The following is a 23,078-nucleotide window of genomic DNA, read 5'->3' on the forward strand; positions in this document are numbered from 1 at the left end:
AAAAGGAAGAAATTGCATACATAAATTCTTGAAATGAAAGACTCTGCTTAAGGAAGCAAATGACCTGGGGTAGACAGGCTAAATCCTTAGTGTCCTTAGTGTCTAGCAAGCCCCTTCTAGGAGCTTTCCCTACTTTTCTCATGCAATGTTTAATGGAATATTATTTTTTTTTTCAAAAGGAAAATCTTAAATAAAAAAAAAAAAAATACCAAGCAGGGAATTAATACGAAGTGTGAGAAATATAGTCACTCTAACTCATTATGAATGAATTTTTTTATACTACCTCTGTACTATTTCTWTTCACTACGTATTTGTGTTCTTTTTCTCATAGGGCATTATTTCTTTTAATTAAAAATTAGCTGTCAGTGTCAATTATACAGATTAAAGAAGACTGACAAAGAGTTTTCATTCTTCTTGGAAAATGATACTGAAAACTAAAAACAGTGAAAAAAAATCTTTCAGATTTCTTTTTTTTTCATCATCCCTTTCAGTTCACTAAATGAATAGTAACTGAGTAAGTCCTCTCCAGAGGCTTATTTTGCTTTATTGCCCTACATACAGTCTCATGCTTTATTTCCCAAATAATATTCTTGCATCATGTGGAGGACAGGACATAAATTTCTTAATGAATGTTTTATTTTAACCTCAACAATGCAATGTCTGAAAAGTCGCTAGGTCTATTATTCCACTTTTGCATCTGATGTGTTAGAAGCGTGCTCTGATATGTGGTAGTCAACTTAAAATTATGAATGCCTTTTGCTTTTGCAGAGAATTTTGCGTCTGTTTTTTAGAAGAACTTCCATACCCTTCATCAAAGCCATGAATGCTCAGCTCTTCTTCAGACTGGGACTGGGTGCTAAAATGGGAGCATGCCCTTAATACGTGTGATTTATTGTGAGTATTCTTGTACTGCACAGGAGACCTCGGGTGCAGGCAGGGAGAGGCTGCAGCTGCAGCAGCAGCCTGGCCGAGCTCCCTCTCTGCTCCGTGCACTGCCCGAGTCAGGCAGCGGCCGCTGTACAGCCCGGGCACTGAGGCAGGCAGCGGGCTGGGGCAAAAACAGAATGCGACCATGGATCACAACGGGCCATTTATCCTTTTTTTTTTTTTTTTAACTTAATGGTCAACCTTAGTGTTCTTGAAATCTAATCCCTCTTCCCTTGTTTCTCCAACCAAAAAAAAAAAAAAAACCACTGCTAATTAATAGAGCACAGGTTGCTCTGCTGCTGCCCATGTAACTGCATCACAGAGCTGTGTTACACCATCCCCAGCAGCCCTTAAATCTACTCATCAGCAAGTTTACATCCTTTTAAAGGCCTGAACAGACCAGACCTTTGAGCTAAGAAATAATGAATAACAAGAGAAACAAAAAGCTGCCATCCTTACRATGAGAGGAATTGCTGTTATTGTTTTGCATCTACTTATCAGAGCAGTTTAGTGACAGCAGGAGGACACCAAGGCCTCACGTGGGTCAGCTTGCTCTGTCCTGTGCTACCTTGTGCTCACTAGGTACAGCAGGAGCAACACCCAGGACCTACAGACAACCTCTTGGCCGRGTTTCTGGTCTGGAAGGTTCCACCACTTTTGGATGAAGGGGAAAACAATTAGAGTAAAATCTCACCTAGCCGGGGCAGCAGGTCAGGGCTAGGGGAGCCCGGTTTAGCTTGGAAGGATTTGGAAGCAGCTTRGAGGAATTGCCACAGGAAGCCCAGGACGCTTATCTCAGGATGCAAAAGGTGAAAGTCCTGGCAGATCTCAACTCCTCGTTCCAAAGTATGRAAGAACTAGAGCTTTTGAACAAAACCATTTAAATAATTTAAGATAAAGAAAAAAAAAAAAACAACAAAACTTTTCTTTTTTTTCCTGACCTTGTTCTTAGGAATAGCAGAATGAGTCTTGGTTAAGTTTTCCAAGAGATTTCAGGCTGCAGCAGACAACCAGCACAGAAGGTGATAGCTGGAACAAAGAGGTCTGACAAGATAATGAGCTACTTCAAACAAAATCTTGCAGTTCACCACAAACATACCCTGCCTCATTAAATAAAATGCATGCTTTCACTGTACGCAGTTCATTAACATCTTATAAAAGCATATCAAAAGAAAGCATATGCAAAGCATTGAGATCACCTTTATAAGCAATTTTTTTTTTTTTCCTGAAATTCTGCTGAGAGTTGCATCACCACAGAGCTTGCCTACTGATCTCTCTAAGCTGAGTTGTCCCTGACACATCCTAAGGGAACAAACCGATCTCATCATTTTAGAAGGCTGTTCATTTTTACATAGAGACATTCACACTCCGCTTGCTGGTCGTTTTAAGCAGATATATTCCACTTATGTGTTTATTCTACAGTTTTCCGTTGGATTCAGCATTTTCACAGAAAGCAGCACCTCGGTGGGTCTGCCCTGCAGTGTTCCAAGAGCTCATCCTCCCTCCCTCCCCAGCAAGTACACCAGATACTCATCATCATCATTGCAAGAACTGTTAATTATCTAAAATAAGTTACAGGAATGGTATAAAATAAAGGCATTCAACACCAAGCTATGGAGCTCATTTGCTCTCCCCCTTGACCAATTTTACARGAGTCTTCTTAAATTTGATGCTCATTCAGAGTGTCACACGATTCACATTCACCTTATTGCAGAGGATATTTGGATCTCAGACCGTGGCATCCAGTAGTCAGTCAGTCAGGAGTGACCAACATAACACTTGTTCCAAATGGAATTAAAGCAAAAGTTCCTGCGTGCTGCTGTAAGAATTAACGGGGCTTCTGGGGCTTCCTATCTCAGTTCATCTCCCTATGATGAGTGGRGGAAAAAGAAAAGGAAGACTGTTCATACGGAAGCAGATTTGCATCTTTTCCAACTCTGCAATAATTCAGATCCAGGCTTCCAGTCAAGGTTTTTTTTTTTTTTGTACATCCCATTTAACAAATTTAAAACACCACACCAAAAATCAACAAATGAGAAAGGAAGGTGAAGGCCATGGCAGTTTATTTGGGAAAACTGTGCTTGTCTGATAATGCTGCATGTATACATATCACAGCTTAATTTCCCCTGGACAYGTACACTTCATTAGGACTAGTCTCCTAAAATACTTCAGCTAGACCAAGATCAAATTCTGAACTGGTCTTAACACTTCCAGGGGGCTTGAATTTGACTGCAGTCTGACCTAAATACTGCAAAGATATTTAATAAAACAAGGCCTGGCTTAAGCAAACACAAGCCATGGAACTCAACTCAGAAGCAGCTCATCGCTATCTCAAATGACTGAACTACATATGGGAAGTTGGAGTTCTATATGGGAAGCAGTGAGCTCTGAATGTAGAAAGGGGCATCATGAAGAAAAGGAAGAGCAAGTCAGCCCTGGGACCATGGTCCACGTTTTGTTTCCTGCAAGTTGTCTTTTGCAGCATTTTTTTGCAAGCCTGCAAATGGTTTCTTTCCTCACTGATTGTCCTTTCTTTTACAAATACTATTTTTTCCCCACTTCATCATTTTGTATTCTTTCTTTGGCTACACGTTAGCAGCCCTACTGTATGCAAAGTGCTCAAAATAGCAATCTCAAAGCATTTGGGGATTAATCTCAAAAGCAAACCACATCCTTAAATGTTTTCCTTTAAGAGAGTGGCGTGGGATCCAGCTAGAGGAATTGATATGATCTAGTGGCAGAGCTGAACCTTCTCCAACACAGGTGAGGAATGATTCATACCGCAATGTAACTATCACAACTTCATTTTCCAGGCTTTTGTTTGTGTAAGCTACTTGTGATTAATTCAATTAAAAACAAACAAAAAAAGTAAACATTTTGCATCCTTGGGAGGTGTTGTTATTGTTTTTAAGAGAGGAAAAAAAAGATAAGATAAATAAAACCTCTCAKACTGACCTACAAGAAGGGACACGAATAGGTTAAACACAAACTTCAGACTTATTTCAAGGGAAAAAAAGTCAGAAAACTCTTTAAAAAGATAGTATTTATGTATATATAAATGCACCCTGCTTGTCAAAAATACTTGTASAAAAATTAAGACAATTGTTAATTCTTGAGTGTTATGAACATAGAAATGCCACCTGTTTTCCAAGTCACTTCAGTCAGGACTGATTTCAGATCATTTATGCTACTGAACATCCCTGAAAATCTGTAACTTAGTAAACTAATGAATCACAGTGGAGTCTCAATTCAGTCAACTGGCAATGTAGATGCAGGTCTGAAATTAAATTGAATCAGCAACTGACCAATTAGCAGATCATTTCAAACTTAAAAAAAAAGAGTTCTACCCACTTACTCTACTCACATCCCCTTGATAAGCATCATTTTCTAGGCTAGATCTTCAAATTTTCACTCACACTAATGTTTTGTATCACAAAACCTCTCAATATGATATTCTTTCAGGAAAGGGGATTTAGTGGTGTTGCATTTTTGTATATGTGCTTAACGTCCTAGTACACAGAACTAAGATGCTAATGATCCTAGTATACAGAACTGTAACAAGAAGTCTCCATTTTCAGGGAAGGTGTGAATTTATTTTAAATTCTCTTTTTTGAGCCCATGTTTGCTGAAAGACAGAACTTGCTGTGCAAACTAGATGGCAGCTGATTTCTTTCCAGTCAATATGAGGTTTCATAATCAGTTCCTGTCATAGGCATCAACCCTTCATTCATTCACTCATAAAAATGTGACTTACTAAAAAAAGGAAAAAATAGAGTCTAAAGGCACAGAATCACATAGCTGCTCTAGTAGGAATCTGTAAACAGAGAATTGTTTGAATTTAGGAAATCCAAATCTAGGAGAGTAAAAAGGCATCTGAAGCAGGCGTTTCCCTCTAGCCAGCTTCCTTAAAGACCCAAAGGGTTTTGAGGTCTACAAAGTATGCACTAGAATACCATGCTTCAAAAAGCAATAAGGCAAATAGTATACTCATTATTTCGAGAAAGTTACAATGGTAGTGTCGGCATACACAGTATAACTTAGTTACAATGCGTGGTACTGTTTCTACTACACAGCCACACAGCGGTTTCCTTTCTACATAATCAGAGTAAGCTGAGCTTCCAGGTGAGCACAAAACCATCCTCGTACCACCACCTACCACTGGCAATATCTCCTCAACAGCAGCAGCGTGTGGTCTGCTGCTGAAGTCCGTTCCACACTGAGGAAAGTTCACAGATGCAAGTTCAGAGATTAAACACTGTCATACTTGTGAAGGGCTTCTTCCAACTTTTGTGTCACTTTTTGAAAAAAGAGTATTTGCTGTTGCAAGAAATGCTGCATCTGTGATTTGAAGTCCCTTACACGGATTTTGTGGAAATGATTGATTTCTGCTAGGGTTGCGAAAGAAATAATGTTACAGCGTTCTTGAATGCCCTCCGCCTTCTGGAGCTCCATCTTCCCTTCCTCCACGTGCCGCTTGCTCTCCTTCACTTTGGTAAGGGCTCCTGCGTGAAGGACAGAACAAAACAGTTGAACTGGGAGGACAGGGCTGAACTGAGCACTGCGTTTTAACAAATGGTCTAATACACACACACACACACACACACACATACTATACACTATGCTGTTTTTACAATTACAACATTAAAATCTGTGGCATAAAGATTTCACCATTCTTGATATTATGTTTGGGAAAAAGAAAACTAGAACAATGATTAGCTGCACAGATAATCAGCCGTTGATTCGATTAGCTGTCAAACACTAAATGTCCCAAGAATATATTTAAAAAAATCCATAAAACTCTTTTTTATAGGAAAACATAAAGAGCTGACACAAAGGTGACATTTAAGCACATAAGGTTTCACAGATAAAACAGGCTTGTAAAAGAGAAGTCACTCAAATTACATTCTAACTACACAAAGGCTGAATGATCATTATGCCAGGGAACATAAAACAGAGAATAACTGTAAAACTGACTTGCCCAGGTCTTCARTTTACCAGCTCAGAGTGAAGAGTACGACCCTGAAGATTATTTTAATGATAATGCTGAAACACAATAAATGCAAAAAATCACAGGACAGGGGATGTTGTCAAAAAAACTGCATTTTTTTTTWAAAAAGACCTATCTTGCAAACACTACTGAAGAAAAATTATTTCCATTTCACAATCTTAAAGATCACATGGTGTACTTTAGAGAAAGACTGATAAATATACTAGCAGTGGAAAAAAATTAAAGCTCTAGAAAACTAGTCAGATGGATTTAAGCCTATGTAAACACCATAAAAATAACCTCATGCAGAAATCTGACTTTTAGTAATGTGAGACATCAAAATGAGATCTGAAAACACAAAATCTGACCAATCCAGCATTGTGCTTTTACTTTGCAGATACCCCAAGATTAGTCACTTTGTACCACAGAACCTGGAAGCTTATTTCAAAGCTGTAGGAGTSTGGGTGGAGGTAACAGAGGCCTGCAGGAACGAACAGAAAAACAAAGCAAAGCAAAACAAAAACCGTACTGCCTCTTTTCCGACAAATAGCTGATTAAAGAGCCCACATCTTACAAAAACAGAAGAGTGCCAAAACCAGGCTCAAATACTGACACAGAAAATGTGTCCTAGACATTCCTTTTTATAGACTTAATTTCCCCAAATTGSGGAATTGCAAAATATTACATATATACTTTATACACAAAAAGACCAGCACAGCTTTTATCTTCTCACAAAATGTTGATCTTATGATGTTTTTCACAGCCTTTACGATCACACTTAGCTACTTGTTCCTTCACCTATTTGTCACGTCTCACGTAACTCTGTGCTTTCCTATCGCAGACTGTGCGCCACACAAGAGACTCGGTTTGCCTACACGACTCCCTTTAGATTTTCTTGAAAAAATGCTTTTCTGTGCTCCCTCCCACCAGCAGAAACCAGTCACCAAGCCAGCCTCCCTGCCGGCACATGTTTAGGGGGGACCATGTCCTGTCCATCTGCTGGCAGAGACACGCTGGCAGCCCGAGGTCTCCCAAGGGTGCCGGGCATTTCGCCAGGCCACACACGTCACCTTTGGCACCGTCGTTAATGTCTCACCAGGAACAAGCAGGAATTGAGGATCAACCTGCTCTCACACTGGAGCCAAGCCAAACACCGGACGACTCGGTCCACTTGGGGAACGGAGTTTGCTTCATTTTTGTAAGGGAGTAGGGGCTTGCGTCGTGTGTGACATGCGGAATGCTCAGAGCAGAGAAGCAGGCAGGAGTTTCCTTCATTAACTCTCTAGCAATGACTTCATAACCGAGGGCAGCTGGCTTGTTTTCCTCTTGCTTTAATAACCAACACTCGGCAAACATACCCCTCGTACCAGTACGGCCCTGCCCTGAAACCCATGTTCTCCCCTCCTGAACTTGCACGGAGGCTGCACCCCACGTGGCWCCTTCTCCATCCACCGTCCCACCTGGAGCCAAGGAAATTCCCCTTGGCGGAGCTGTGTTTGCAGAGGGCCCCACGGCCCCCGGCACCTACACTGTCCCGTTTCCGAGGCTGCTCCATCCAGCTCAGGGTGCCCRTGGCACCGCTCCCCACGCGGCCCCTGGTGCTTGGCGCCGCTCAACGTGACCCTCCTGCCGCCCCGCAACGCGGYGGGAATCTCCCGCGGGAGCCCAGTGAGCGACGGGCCGCGAGCCCGGCCGGGAGCCCCTGCTTGGGACCGGCAGCCCCCGGGCACCTCCAGGCACAGACAGGARCGGCCTCTGCAAACATTCTCTCCGCAGTTTGTTTGCATGGCAGGAATTCATGCAGAACTGTGGAAAAAACAACAATAAATAAAACCTACAATTTGGGATTTACTGAAAGCCAGATGGAGTTAAACAAATATGACAACTCTTGAGCTCTGATGTGGGGAAAGAGCTTTAAATGTTTTTTCTAGGATGACCAAACTGGAAAAAAATTGCTGGAAMTTCACAGCATCAGCAGCTGAAAGTATAATTCATTTTTTGGGGGTCTGTATAATCTTTGAATTATTTTACAACTATTTTAGCAAACATGAAAACCCTCCACCATAGAAATAGTGTTACACCTTTTTCTGACATTAAAGATACATGATTAAGAAAAGGAATCCAGGGGGAAAACTGGCAGCCACTAACACTGTTGTATTAATGTGCAGAGACTCATGCTGATTCTACAGTGGAACTTCATTTTTAAAATCAATATAGGTTACAACAGAGGCCAGCTAGGGATGACATGAGTTTACACTTACACTAAAGCATTAACTTGACTGCTTTTTGAAGCACTTCTAATTCCAGCATTGGGTTATTTGTGAAACAGTGTAGAAACAACAGAGAAATTGGTTTTGGCAAATTAAATCATTTGATGGTTTAAAATACCATCAGCATCTATTTTAACCTGTCTTGGCCAACAGTGTTGCTAGTTTGCACAGCTTTGTCATTAGCTTTACTAACAGTAATGTAACATCKTTCATTACAATTTTTCTCAGACTGCATCTGTAAGCTGCAACCCTTTTATCTGCATCTGCATGGGAAAAGCTTTGAGCCTTAACAGAGATTCACCACCTTCAAGGATGCAGCAACCCAAGCACATGCAAGTGAAGAGCATTTGAGGCTTGTGACACTGACATACTCTTTATTTTTCCCTCACAGCTGTGATTTGCAACACTGGTTTCCCCAAAACTAGGGGAATTAGAAGTTCCAGGGAGCACACGTCAAAAGGCTTTTAAATGAGAGACCTGTTTCCAAGACTCAGCAGGTCAATGTTTCTCATTGCAAGAGAGGGGAGAAGGGCGAGGGAAAGGGGCAAAGAGAGCAGCTGCCTCCGTGCAACCCGGTGCGAGAAGGACGCAGCGAGTGCCGGGACTAGTGCCCCACAGCCTGAGGCCTGGGCCCCACAGCGCTGCGCCCCACAGCGCTGCGCCCCACGCCTCCCCTCACCCCATCAATCCATCCCCACCCTCGGCACCCGAATCCAAAGTCCTTAGTCCTGGCCCTGCCCCGAACTCCTGTTTTCCTCTGAAATGCCAAACTCCTCATGCTCCCCTTGGCACGCCCCCCATCACCCCTCCAGCTACTGAAGCTGCTCAGGCCCTGCTCTGGCCTAACTACAGCTGCTGATTTCTGGGTTTAAGGATCCTAACTAAACAAATATCGGGTTGGACAACCAAAACAACAAGGAAAATTACGATACCCTTAAAATAGCTGAAACACATTTTAAAGGACAGCAGCAGGAGCCTCCTGCCAGTGCATACCAGCTCAAGGAAATCTGCTAAATACGTGTCTGGGATAAACATCCAAGAACGCCCGCTCCAGGAGTGGCGGAATAGACGCACAATGTGTGAATTTTAATTCACACGGTAAGAATAACCCTGCCTACGCATTTAAAGCTTCCAGTCAAACCAACAGACTCCTAGATCTGGCTCCACTAATTAGGACTAGTTTTCAAGCAGCAAAGAGGGCCCGGATCAAAGATGCTCAAAAAAGCCATGCAATATCAAATCCTGTTTTAAGGTGAGGAAAAGCAGATGACAACGTTGTTTTTCACTGTCTGAAGCCTGATGTTGAACAGACACAGATGTTCACTGAATACTGTCAAAGGCTTAAGTGAAACACACAGTTTCAGCGCTTGCTTTGCTGCCCTGCAATTAGACACACAGAATTACATAAGCACATTTAATAGGGCACAGTTACAGCACAGCACTAGCAGCTGAGAAGCCACGGGCGACATCCAACTCCGGAGAGAAGTAAGCGGAACTGGAGCGGCCGGGAGCTGCCGGCGGGCTTGGGCAATGCGACAGGGAAGCAGCCGCGGCCCGGCCGCCCCGGCACCGGCACCCACAGCCAGCGAGTGGGCCAGAAGCCTCTCCCTGCTGCACGTGCTGCTCAGCGCTGCACGGAGCTGCGCGTGCTGCAGGCAGGAGCAGAGAAAACCCCAACAGAGACGAGCACAGAGCTGGGCAGCTCATCGGGAAACAGCCCCTTTTTGCTCCGTGTTTGCACAGTGCTCAGCACAATGGGCATCTGTTCCGYGGCTGGGCTTGCTGGAGTCCTAAAAAACAAAAGCAGTAATGAGAGATACTKTTTACAACTGCATCATTCTTTTCTGAAATACATCTGAGAAACTGCTGTGGCAGCAGTAACTTGCCTGCAGGCAGCAATATTGAGTATGGGGAGGAACACGGGATCAAACACAGCCGAGCGAGCTCAGCATCCTCCCTAAAAGACACTGCGACAGCAGCAAGTGCCTTTGCGGTCACACAGGTCTGCAATTCACAGGCCCCTGCTAAGCTGGGAATGTAGCAACATCTTCACTATCTCAGTCCAAAATACCGAGTTTCCAAGCTCACCTGCCTGGTAAAAGCCAAGCGGTTAATTGGCAGGGTCCTATCACCCTTTCATGACTGCAGCTCTCAAGTGTTTCTTGCACTTTGGTGACTGCTGGCACCTCCACTGGTGCGGTGGCAAGCAGCAGCCCTGCTCCCAAGGGATGCGGAGGGGACACGTGGTAACCAGCCCTCGGAATGAGCCAGGGCACCGACTTCTAACAACCTAAGAGACACCCCCCAAAGCTGCAGAGAAAGACAACAGCTGTAAATAAGAGTGGGAGAAGCCTGTGGAGGGTGATCCTTCTGGCCTAGGACGCCGCATTCCCGAGTGCCTCCTCCGAGGCCCGTGAGTCGACATGTTCCAGACAGGAGCCGAGCCGGGGAATTTGTGCCCGAGCACAAAGGTTCCTCTGCTTGCCTTCCTCTTGCTGCCCCCTCACAAGGGAAGTAAACCCGAGTCAGCAAACAGTGTTCTTTAAATAAAGTTTAGCAGAGAACAGCTTTCAGCAGTTACAGCTGAGAAATCTCGAGAAAACTATCTGTGTAATAAATATTTTTTGTCTTTGAGCAGTCAGTAAGCTACAAAATAAAATTTGGTTCATTACTTCTTACAAAGAAGGAAAATAGCTTGCATTTCCATGCCATTAAGCTTCCCCTCATATCAAATATTTTAAATATGCAGGCACAACAGTAGGCTTCTGTGGCGTGTCTTTTAAAACACGCTACTCAATATTCAAGGGAGAACTTTGAACTCTAATGACTCCCTCTGCTTCTCCATTATTTTGAGGCWCCATCTCTAAAAAGATGGGAGAAAACAATATATGCAGTATGTTGCTGTTGGTGAGTTGCATACAAAAGGATACAAGAGCAGAAAGGTAAGGAGAAATATGCCTATGCTTTCCTTGCCCAGGAATCTAAAGCCAGGCCTATTTTACCACCACTCCTTGCTCAATGCTTTGAAGAGGCAAACCTGTGCAGCCCGTGTAGCAGAGCCACAGTTCTGACCTACCATGGCTCTCAGAGCATCTGAGGAAGAAACAGCACGATCCGTAACCCAGCGCAGGCTGCTGGAAGCCATCCAGCCCCCGCGGACAGCGCAGCCCGCAAAGGCCTCGCTGCGGGACGACGCCAGCCCGAGGGGCGCTGGGCCCTCACGTTGTCTGTGCCTTCAGCTCCACGACGCCAGGACGCCCACGGCGGCGGCGGCAGAGCCTGCGGCCCGTGCGGCACCGACCCGTGCGCCGAGCTCCGCGCGCCGCTCCGGGCGCTCCCGCTCAAGTGTCCTCCTCCCCTGCAAGCAAACCCTCATTGCTGGCCATCCTTAAACATCAGTAACATCTCTGTAAAAGAGATTTTAGAAACCTGGGGGTAGGTTTGCCTCAGAGGCTGCTACTTCATCAAGAATTCAGCAATCATCAGTCATCAAGAATTTCCTATTGTTTCTAGAGGAACAAAAAAATTGCATTCTATAGGTAGCACAAGAATTTAGGTGACTTCTGCACATGCTTTAAGGATATATAAGGAATTTCAAACCATTTTGAAGGAAAAAAGCACAAGATATTTCTAGTCTTTGTGGTTGCAATAAGACTCTACTATGTAGAACAGTGGACTCAAGGCTGTATTTTCTGTTATATTCTACAGAGTCAACAAAACGCTTCCTAAAACAGAACCTGACTTTTCCTTTTTTTTTTTTTTTTTTTTTTTCCATAGAATCATAGAATGCTTAAAGTTGGAAGGGACCTCAGAGGTCATCTAGTCCAACCCCCCTGCTCACGCAGGGTCACCTAGAACACGTGGCACAGGGCTGCATCCAAGCGGGTTTTAAAGATCTCCAGAGAAGGAGACTCCACAACCTCTCTGGGCAGCCTGTTCCAGGGCTCTGGCACCCTCACTGTTCAGAAATTTTTTCTTAAGTTCCTGTGGAACTTCCAATGCTTCAGTCTGTGGCCATTTCCTCTAGTCCTACCCCCTAAAAGCTCCCTAGCAGCAGTCTGCACATGGCATCAACAACCGACAAGTACGTCAGTGATTTTGCTGCTGCTCGTGCTGCTTAGTACAAATAAATATCCTAAACCAGGTTCAACCAACAAGCAAGTTGACTTACATTCTGCTCAGGCTTGCTATATGAAAACCTTAGCTAACTCATATGCTATTCAGAGATGTATAGCACTTCAAAGCGACCAAGACAGAAGCTGAAGAAAAATAAGAAAGCATCAGTATAAAGATGTATTAGCTCTGGTTAGCTGCTCTGATGGACCAACCCCTTCCTTCCCTGCCCCAAAAAGAAAGACAAAAACAAAACAAAACAACAACAGAAAAAACTACCCACCTTTCTCTCAATTCTAAGTAAGACTATAAAATTGCATGCAAGAGAATGGAGATTTCAGTGTGAGGACAGATCATTTGCAAAGAGCGCAATGAGAGTTAACAGAACAAGCCTACATTAAGATTCTGCAAATTCTTTACATTTTTTGGCCAAGATCTAGAACGGAAAGCATGGGAATTTTCCTGAAATTAAAACCAGAAGGCTTCCCTGGTAGAGACTTAACTGTGTAAAAGAAATATCACAGTGAAAAAGGGTCAGCACAGGGACTAGAGGAAGAACCACTCACTACTCATGCTAAAATCTGGCTTTAGAGTTTTAAACAGAAAAAAGAGTAATCTTCAGCATCAAAGATGATAAGTAGCAGTGATTTGTCTCTTCTGAAAATGCAACAAAACAGGATTTTAAAAACTCRGATTTCTAATTCAATTATGATGATACAGTGCAAATGTATTTTAAGAAAGTTCTATTTTTCAGAAGGAAAGCAAGTTTGCAATACAAAAATAAATGAAACTGCRCTTTCTTTAGCACATAAAGGATTTGTAATGTAGATATGCAGAGGTGGCTGTAGTGCTTTTAGAATCTGCTGCAACTAAAATTACAATAGCAATTACTGCAAAATACTGTGGCAATTAAAAACTTTATTTTTTATTGTTCCTCTGATTGCTCAAAACACTATTGAAACAAACTAATAATAACCTAAAAATCTAAAATCCTAAATTATAGTGTTCTGCTAAAATTAAGGTTAACACTGATTGACTGATGGATGATTTATGTTAGGTAGAATTGTAGGTTTCCAGTTATCCTCTTGCAAATCCCAATGAAAGATGTTACTAAGAGCTCCAGTTCAAAATAAAATCACTTTTTAATCTAGACAATTCTGAGATCATGAAAAAAATAAAACAGTCTTTTCCAGAGATTTCCGGAATTTGAAAAGTTCTAATCATATTTACCCATCCCAACAAAGATATTAATTTATTTCATATGTAACTCATTAATGATGGTGCTAGAATGCAGTCAAATGGCATAGTTCGAAGAACTACCAGTTTTAATGAATACTGGACGTATCTAATTGCATCCCATTTTTCATACAACTCTACATTTTAAACCTGAGTAGAGGCTCTGGGCCTACAACAGCCAGCAGGTCTGCATACACACAGGAGCGTATTTGGCCAATTTACTTTTCCAGGGTTACAGACCTCTACATCTTCAAAGTCTCCAAGATGCTGCTGGAAAAAGTCATTTAAATTAACACACCAGCAATGTGCATTTTAGTTTTAAAGGCCCAAAGATTAGTCTACCAGCTTGGCATACAGCATCCCCAGTTAGAAGGTATCACTAGGCTAACTACAAAGCCAGGCAAGCAACAAGCCCCAGTTTGCCCACAGAGCTGCTAYTAATTGTATAATTGTGTGAGCAAGGTGTCAAAATAACAAAGGAAATTCTACAGAAATATGAGTCTGTTTCACCTACTGCTCAGCATAACCCCATTAAAAAAACAAAACCACCCAATGCTGCTGTGTAACCACACGTGAAAAGAGTGCAAAGTCAGTTGGACATTTTCCAGTAAAACTTCAGATGCAGTAATTTAAAAATAGAAATATATATATATATAATATATATATGTATCTTTAGGTATCCTGGATAGAGACAGTGCTTTCAGCAAAAGAAAAAAACCCTCCTTATCCTAGCCACTACAGCACGTTTGAACTGTAATAATGAGCAACTTACTGACTTTATATGTAGCCATAGTGATGTCTCAAAGGAATAGCTTGATCTCAAAGGAATAGCAGAACAGCAGAAGGCCCACAGTCCAGCTTGGTTACATATATTGCTTTCCATGCTCATAAATCCAGCCTTTTGCATCGCAGCCCAGGAGGCAAACATGAGATAACGCTGCTTTTGTCGGTGCTGGGACTAGTTGGGCTCCCCGCCTCGGGGGCGGAATTTAAGGAGTCTCCCTCTGACCACACTTCAGCTGACGCTGCAGACAGGGGATATAGGAGGGAGTCATATAAGTCATTGCCAAAAGAAATGCAACCATCATTTTGTTAAATTATAGTTTCTTCAAAATGTTCTTGAGATGCACCAGATGCAGATGGCCAGGAGAAGAGAGCTTACACAGCCTAAGACCCTGCTATCCCATCCTCAAAAGTAGAGATTGAGAGTCTACCCAAWCACACACCCATACTTGATCAAGCTGCTGTGAAAGAGCTGCTTTTGGATGCTGTTGCCTCATTAGGTTGAAGGAAGCAAAAAGAGAGCACAATTTAGGGCAAGTCAACAATTATATTAAATATGACAGTATTACAAAGGCAGAAGAGAATAGTCTGCTGGAGAACAGTCTACCATTCAAAGGTGCCGTTCGAGGGCGAGTTTGAGCCTATCTGGAACTGCAGACAACTGGAAAATGCAGCRTGGTTGCCATGAAACTTGGTAGCCTATGCCCTGGGATGCTGTAATCTAGCTGGCACAGTTATTCATGCATACAAGGACTTAAAGCTTGAAAAAAGCAGAACACCAAGCTGCTCGTTGCCCGTAGCACGAAATGCAATGACAGCTTCTCAACAACAGCATTAATCTGCTCCTCATGCTGTTGTGAAGGAACTGTATGCAGGCATTAACAGGAGTAGTTTAGTGCATCATAATTATGTAAGTTTTCACACATGGCACCTTACTACCTAAAACAAAACCATGATGATGGTCGAAACTATCACTTTTCCATGAACTCCTATGASAACACGGAGTCACTGACAAGATCATTGAAACATGAGCCCTCCACTAACAATTTCAAGAAACATTCACTCCAAAATTTTAAAAGCACTTTCCACTATGTTCTTTTTTTTGTTTAAATCATCACGGCCTTCATGAAAAAATATTAACAGATTGTGTAGGAAGTGTTTGTCATTTATTTGCTCTGGTCTGTTGATAACACTAATGGTTTGGGGGCTAAGCCAAATGTGATTTCATTTTTTTATTGGTGCTTTGAATACTGCGCTATTTGAACTAGGCAATTTAAGGCAAGTAAGGTACCAGCTGGATAGGTTATCCAGTCTGCACACATTAACTTGGCATTTTAACTGTTCAAACACAGAACCTAACAGYAAAGACATTGGAAAGGTTGAAACATGTTCTTATTTCAAAGATGACTTGCAAACCAGAAGAAAAAAAGTGGCCAGCTTTTTGTTTTTGCTAATGTGCTTTCAAAGCCTTGAAGGAGTTCCAGATGTTACTTTCTGCTTTCAGTCTACCAATTCCTGCCTTCCCTGCTTTGGTGGAAGCATTTTTAGCATGACCTGTACTTCTCTCAACTGTAAGAGCGGGACAGTGCATTTTTTACTGCCTCCTGCTCTTCATAAATCTCAAGTTAAAAAAAAAAAGGATTAAATAGTCTGTAAAATAAAAATTACTTCCTCTTTCTAGGGAAATCATTTTTACTTCCTTAATATCTGCGCTGTCCTACTACTCGGGAAGTTCACAAGGTTTACGCAACAGACACAGCCTTAAGGCCTAAGGTGAACAAGTACTTGAAAGAAGTGCTTGTTCCTGCAGGAGCTGAGAACTGTATTTCCTAGGATCAAAAGCAAAGGTGCAAGCTCTGATCCAAACATTTCCGGCCTGTCAGCATTCACATGGGCAGCCTGAAGGAGCTCTCTGGCGTGCTGCAACGCACGCGAGCTCTCCTGCAAGGGGAGYTCCTACATCCTTCCTCTGCTAAGGCACCTGCCCTTGCAAAATTCACTGGGGTTTTATCATCTGTGGAAACTCTCTCCTTCCTCAAACGTGTATGAAACCTGCTGACATGTTCCAAAAGGTCATGGCGTGGTGAAASGCATAGTGACTGCATGAATCTTGTTCCCTCAGAAGAGCAAGTTAAGAAGAGATGGAGGGAAAAAGAAAAAAAATGTTCTTTAAGCAAACCCATGCATCTTTTAGGCTTTCTACATGCAGATATGATGTATAAGCTCACACTTTTCTTACTGTTTAAACTTTTTCAARTAAGGCCATTGCCTAATTTTAGTCCTACTCATTGTTCTTTGAATGATTTATATACACTTACCCCTAAGGAAGCTCTAATTTATTAAAGCTGATAAATATGGGGGTGTTCTCACAGTTCAGGCATCTGAAATTCTCAGTTACCTTCAGTCACCTTCGCAGGTAACCTGAACACACTAGCGGGCATTTCAGAAGCAGGCAGACAAACTCTGCATCCTCCCGGGCGCAGCACCRGGAAGCTGAGAGGGCAGGAAACACAGCGAGCGCCGCGGAGTAATCCATCSCCGCGCACCAAAGCCCTGCACACAGGAAACGCAGGTACCCAGCTCTCTTTACTGCCTGCAGCGGTCACCTGGCTAAGGTTACACGCCTAGCTTTTAGACAGCAAATTTAGCAGAGTGCAACCTCATGCAAGGATATGTACGGATATGTACTTGAGGGACAAAGAGAAAAAGGAGGGAGTAAAAAAAAAAAAAAATAGAGACGGGGAGGACGTGAGTTGACAACAAATTCAAGATGCTAGAAAGAAAGCAAGAGAGAAAAGTCCTRCTCTTACATTGTGGTATAAAATTTTAGGCATGAATTTTGTCTAATTCATTCACAAACACGGATATCTCTCTTTTTCCCTCTCAGGACTCACTGAAAATTTACAGAGAGCTCTAGATTTCAGTAGTCTTCATGATGGGGTTTTACTGATGTTTGAAATTTTGACACAATATCAGCTGGAATGCATTTACAGCTATAATTTTGTAAAATATTCTAACAACAATRAATTCTGGGCACTCTCTAAAGCATTAAGCTTGCTTCAAGTAACACTGCCTTGTTTTACTTTTTCAAAACAGTGATCAAAAAATAAAAGGATCAATCAGCTATTTTTTAAATACTTCTTTAAATCCTGGAGTGTAGAGGAAGTCAATTGCTGCCTACATCTTAGAAAACAYTTAAAAAGTCTCAAATCTGTTTTGCAAAAATCACAACTGAATTCTACTACCATTACCATCACAATGACAAGACAAAGAAGGATTCTGAAAAATAGAGATGGACCATTAAGCTAACCAGCGTTTCTTGCACTTTCAAAAGTCATTAGAAACCTCAGTAACTCCTCAAACAYTAATTGAAAATAAGAAGTAAATCACTTCTCCGCTCCAGCTAAGCAAATATTAACACTAGATAGCCACAGACAAGCATGAACTATAATATATTATCTCAAATTGTCATAGGTGCGTAAGTTTCCTGAACCTGAGCTTGCGTGGGCCTGCAATGAGCATTTTATGTTGTAGATTACAGAAGCCAGAAGATCTCATCAGCAGAGCGAAGCCCTGGCAATTAATGTTGATGTTAACGAGACTGCCAAGCCTGCCTAGGAAAATCCAACAAGTAACTCACAAAAAGGTGTTCTCTATCATAAATGGAGATGGGAAGAAGCTGCTTTACTTCTCAAACTTAAAGCAACTAAATCTACTATTTCCTGGAAGAAATACCACTTCTGCAAAAGAAAACGACAAATAAAAGTGTAGGTTGGTTTTAGTGTACTAAACTTCATCCTCCTCTTCAGCAAATGTATTGCCAGAGGGGAAACAAACCCCCACTAAGTACAAGTACATTTCTGTCTAATATATTTGGATCTTTCATTCCAGAAGACATAGGTATGTACAAGAATACTTTCATGTAAGCCCTTCAGAAACATTTCCCTAAGAGGTATTAAGGGATAGATTCATAAAGCTTTTTTGAGTGCTAAGATGCTCAGAGCTACCACTCTGCTGTTGTTGCCTACCCTTACAGTTGTCTTTTTTTTTTTCCCTTCCAAGTGCTCAGTTTTCGAAATAAAACTTATAAGTGACCAGTTTTCATAGAATCTATGTCTTGGAAGCAAAATGCTTGTCTCAGTGAGACTCTCAAATGAAATATTTCCAGATAGAAATGTGGGATTCCCAACTCATTGCRTTCTTCACTGTCGGTCTCAATCCAATGGATCTTCTCAGCTCTGGACTGGAGTGCACACAGGTCCAGACAAGGGCTCTCACTGAGCACAGACCAGCTGGTCCTCAGTGGGAATGTGGGACAACAAAGTTGAAATTCTTCTTTCGCCCCTTCTGGTGCAAAAGAAAATAACTTTTTTCACCTTGGAAAACTCATGATTATAAGGGAGGCAGAAAGAAGTGAATTTTTAGAAATCTCCTATTGAAATTATTGTTACTTCATGAAATATTGAYAGTAAATGTAAGACGAGAAGTAGTCTGAAAATATATCCACAGTCTGCTTGTTATTGTCATGTTTATACAATTCACCAAAATGACAATCYCTCTCTGAACACTTCAGATCATGCACAAGGTCCTCAACACAAGAGGTGAAAGAGCACAATGGTTAACACATATTCCTGCAAATATATGGACAAAACAACAGTGGGCTTTATGATTCCGGTTTGCAATTTTAGGACAAGAGATAATGCCCAAAAGGCAAAGAATTTCTGTCTCCAGCTCATGGAATCTTTGGCATTCTTTTCACAGAAGAAACATTGCAGAAATTATTCAAAACCCCACACATGCAGACTGTTCAGTTCCGACCACAAAGCATGCTTGAAACAACTTGTACTCAGAATTTAATCTTGATTTAAACAGGAATCCTTACAGCTAAATCACATTAAGCAGCTGCCCACCTACCTGCAAGCAGAGTAAACCCATAGCAAGGCAAGTCTAACAAGACACTTGCTTACATATTAGACAAGGCAGTCTCACATTCCACCCACAGATTTGGGTATGTTTTGGGCAGAGCTCCCCAGATTTTTTGGTGTTTGTCAGGAAGAGGGGGATGTAGAAACGCAGTATAAAAAGGAACTGGGCTTTTCATCCCAAATGGACAACGTATTTGTACTATATAGAAATACTCATAACTACAGGGTTCATCTTTTTACAAGTCATGCTTATTTTAGCAATGTGCCAACCAGGCCACTATTTCTACTACCTCTAAGGGTGCTTTGAGATCATTTTTTTACATGAAGTTCTACACTAGAAAATGAAACAATGAAGGGCACTTGAACTCTGCTTTTCAGACAATCTATTATCACTAAGAGATTTTTGTTTGCTCTATAGAAATAACAATAATTCTCAAATACTGGCAATTTTCCCAGATTATAAATTCAAACAATTATGCTGTAAAAACACCGAACAAACTGTTCATATTTTTAAATGTAATTTACCAATTAGAATTGACAAATCATCCCTTGTTTTTAGCAGCTCTTAAGAGCAGTAAAACAGCAAGATACTGGGGAGAAAGAAAAAAAAAAGACCTTGCCCATAATTTTCTTTAAGTTTGCCTATTGAAAAAAAAAAAAAAAAAGAGAAGAGGACGAAGAAAAAGATGAGGAAGAAGCCAAAAAAAAAAAAAAAAGTTAGTCGAGAAGCTACTAAATCTGCTTGTGTGCCAAGCTCGTGCATTTCTCCAGGAGAAGCTCATTTGGAAGAACTTTTCCTAGCTCATCAAGGTAAACCTCACCAGTAAGTGCAAACTAAAACAGAACTAGAGGAAGCAAAGACACACAAGTTGAAGGAAATAAGGAGATACCGGTTGAGTCAGCCACGTATGTTCTCATTCTCAAYCTTCTTCTCAAAGCAAAATCTTCAGAAATACTACAGAGTGGTAGTATATAATCTTAAAGCTTTAAGATATTTTACTTAAATAATATAYACTATTTGCCGTTTTATTTCAGCTAGTAAATAATCTGTTAGCTGACACTTTAAAATTCTCAGATCCTAAACATGAGATATAGCCAAAGCCACCYTTCTCTCCAAATTTAAAATACTTAAAAGTTGCTATCAGGACACAATGCCACACCAGTTAGAAAAACAAACCAAACGTTAGATTACATGTTCTAGAATTTTTAAAGTTTTCACTCAATTCCAAAGATTATACAGGAGAATGATAATGTGGATTTGATGTATTTTTTTTTTATGAAAAACGTATTTTCTTACATAAAAACAAACCGGCACTTTACTTAGCATTTTATCCCAACTCTCATTTCTCAGATTTTCCCAGTAATAAGGCAGACTGAAAGCTGACTTTTTCCAAATTGTTTTGTCTTAAATCTGAACGTACTGTTCTAGAGGCAAAATTCAATTAAAAAGTCTCAAAAGGGGAAAAATGACTGATTCACTGTGATTGATAATGCATGTGCTGAAACTTAGGATACAGAACAGCAGCTAGGAATGTCTGAAGATTTTCCAGAGAAGCAGCTCTTTGGTTTTAAACTGTTACCCACACCATTTCCTGTACAGCCTATGTGATGCTTCTTGGTCATTTTCACAGCTGTAGTCCCCACACACCTCTGATTTTYAAGTTGAAAATGATGGAAAAGCAAGCAGCACAGCAAACGAAGCAAAGGCAGATATGAAGAGCGTTAACCACACAGCAGCAAAACCACCTACACAGATTTAGTGTTACAAACCTCTGCTCCTCTGAACAACTGCCACTAGTAACACAGCAGATTCTTCGGAGATTTCTCTCCTGTGAATCACCRAGTGCCACACAAACAGCAGCGGGAAGCCCAGAGCTGTGTTTCACACACAAAGCTGCAGCAAGGTTAACAGATGAGCAACACCTTTTTCAGGATAACAAGAGGGTGAACAATTCCTGCCTTCAACATGCTGGCAGACTATTAACCCCACAAAAGCATTAAAAGTGTTCAGTGTGTAGCCAAGCAGACAAAAGCCAGCTGCTTAAAACATCTCTTCTGAATGTCTTACACTGCAAAACACATGTAACACAACGTTATGAGACTAAACCTCAAACAGGAGGAACAACTGGAGTACCTTCTGGTTATTTCAGAGATTTACGACATAATATCTAAGATCTAAAATATATAAGACAGTAATACATGTTTTCATGCCACTTCATTTCCAGACAAGCTCTTTAATCTTTAGTATAGCTATAGTACAGACAGATATGGTTTCCTCTCTTTCTCTCTCTCTCTCTCTATATATATATGTACACACACACACACATACACACAGCAAAACTTGGTGACCTTTAGCCAGTGAAATTCCCAGTAAAACTGYGGTCTTTGGCACAGAATGAAAATTATCACTGTTGTATTTTGGTTTGTTTTGTAGCATCAGTTTACCTGAATAAACACTGAAAGACTTCACCCAAGTTGAGCCAGCCAGACCCAGCACAAATGCAGCCCCYGCTTCCTCCCTCCGTGTGCATACCACCAATAAGTAAAACTTCCTCRTTTTGGAAGACACATAAGGGTGTTACCTTTCTGGACATGGATGATGTCCGGGAAGTTGGCCAAATGCCCCTGATAGAGCGCCAACAGGTCCATCACAGGATCTAGATCCTGCCGGGGCTGATCTGCAAAGAGGTCCCCAATGGYGTCGTAGGCTTCCCCAGTGAAGGCTATGGCTTGGTTGAGGCCTGCGGAGAAGGCCTGCTGGTCCAGCTCAAAGGCCTGACTGAGGCACTTGAAGGAGTGCCCGACCTTCTGGTACTCCTTCTTGAAACCAGTGACCTGCTTGCGGGCGAACTCGTTGGCCGTGTGGTTGAGCTGCAGGGCGCTCTCGTCCATCTTCTTCGTGAAGGCCTTGAAGCCGTCCACCTGGCTTTCCACCTCCTGCAAGTCCAGGCCGGTGCCGGGGCCGGCGGGGACGCTGATGGTCAGGAAGAAGTTGGCCCCCACCATCTCATCTTTCTCCGCCTTGCGCTTGCCCTGCTTCCAGGCCTTCTCATCCGTGCTGGGACAGGTGAGGAAGTGCTGGAAGGCRTCGCACTGGGCCAGCACGGGGTGGCTGCACATGTGGTCCATCCACCAGGCCAGGCCTTTGCGGCGCTTGGAGATGAAGTCCTCCTCGAAGCGGCCGGTCGCCTGCTTCTCGGGCAAGTGGGGCACGGAAATGACGGGGAACTTCTCGGCCAGGCGCCCGTAGAGCCAGTCGAAGTGCTTGTAGCGGCGGTGCACCTGCTGCCCCGTGTGGCTGGGCACCAGCTTGTAGGCGATGTAGCTCTTCATGCCCTTGAACTTGGTCTGCTTGGTGGGGTCCTCGATGGAGCACTGGAAGGGGTAGGGGTTCTCCTGCCACTCGGGGCCACGGGGGCCCGGCACCACGCACAGCTTGTCGCCGTCCTTGACGAAGCCCGACGCCTCCCCCAGCACGAAGGCCTCGCCGCCCGACTTGACGAAGGTGGAGAAGCGGTTGAGGTTGCGGCTCACGGTGGCCGAGCTCTTGGCGCCGCCGCYGCCGGGCGGGTGCGGGGGGCCGCCYGGGGGGCCGCCACTGCCGCCACCGCCGCGGGAGCCCAGCGACAGCTCCGAGCGCGTGGACAGGCGGTAGCGGCCGGGGCCGCCGCCGGCCGCCGCCTCGTAGTCGCCGTAGGAGCCGCCCAGGGCGCCGGGCTCGTCGGCCACCGTGGAGCTGTCGTCCCAGTCGTCGTCCCAGTCGTCATCGCTGCCCTGGCTCGGCTGGTAGGCGCCGCCGTAGGGCGCGGGCGGGAAGGCGAAGCCGGCGGCGGGGGG

The 23,078-nt window shown here is 42.9% G+C and overlaps 1 protein-coding gene across 1 annotated transcript; it reads right to left on the reverse strand.

Moving 5' to 3' along the window:
* Window positions 1–4,059: 4,059 nt before the first annotated feature.
* Window positions 4,060–23,075, reverse strand: SNX18 (sorting nexin 18; the record flags this gene model as incomplete). The annotated part of the gene is made up of 2 exons (XM_026035585.1): window positions 4,060–5,429; window positions 21,824–23,075. Coding segments are annotated over 2 exons (1,506 nt in total), but the record flags the coding sequence as incomplete, so codon positions are not given.
* Between the last annotated feature and the right edge of the window lie 3 nt (window positions 23,076–23,078).

This window comes from Nothoprocta perdicaria, unplaced genomic scaffold, assembly GCF_003342845.1.
Source record: "Nothoprocta perdicaria isolate Ctin4 unplaced genomic scaffold, notPer1 scaffold_1, whole genome shotgun sequence".
Lineage (NCBI taxonomy): Eukaryota > Metazoa > Chordata > Aves > Tinamiformes > Tinamidae > Nothoprocta > Nothoprocta perdicaria.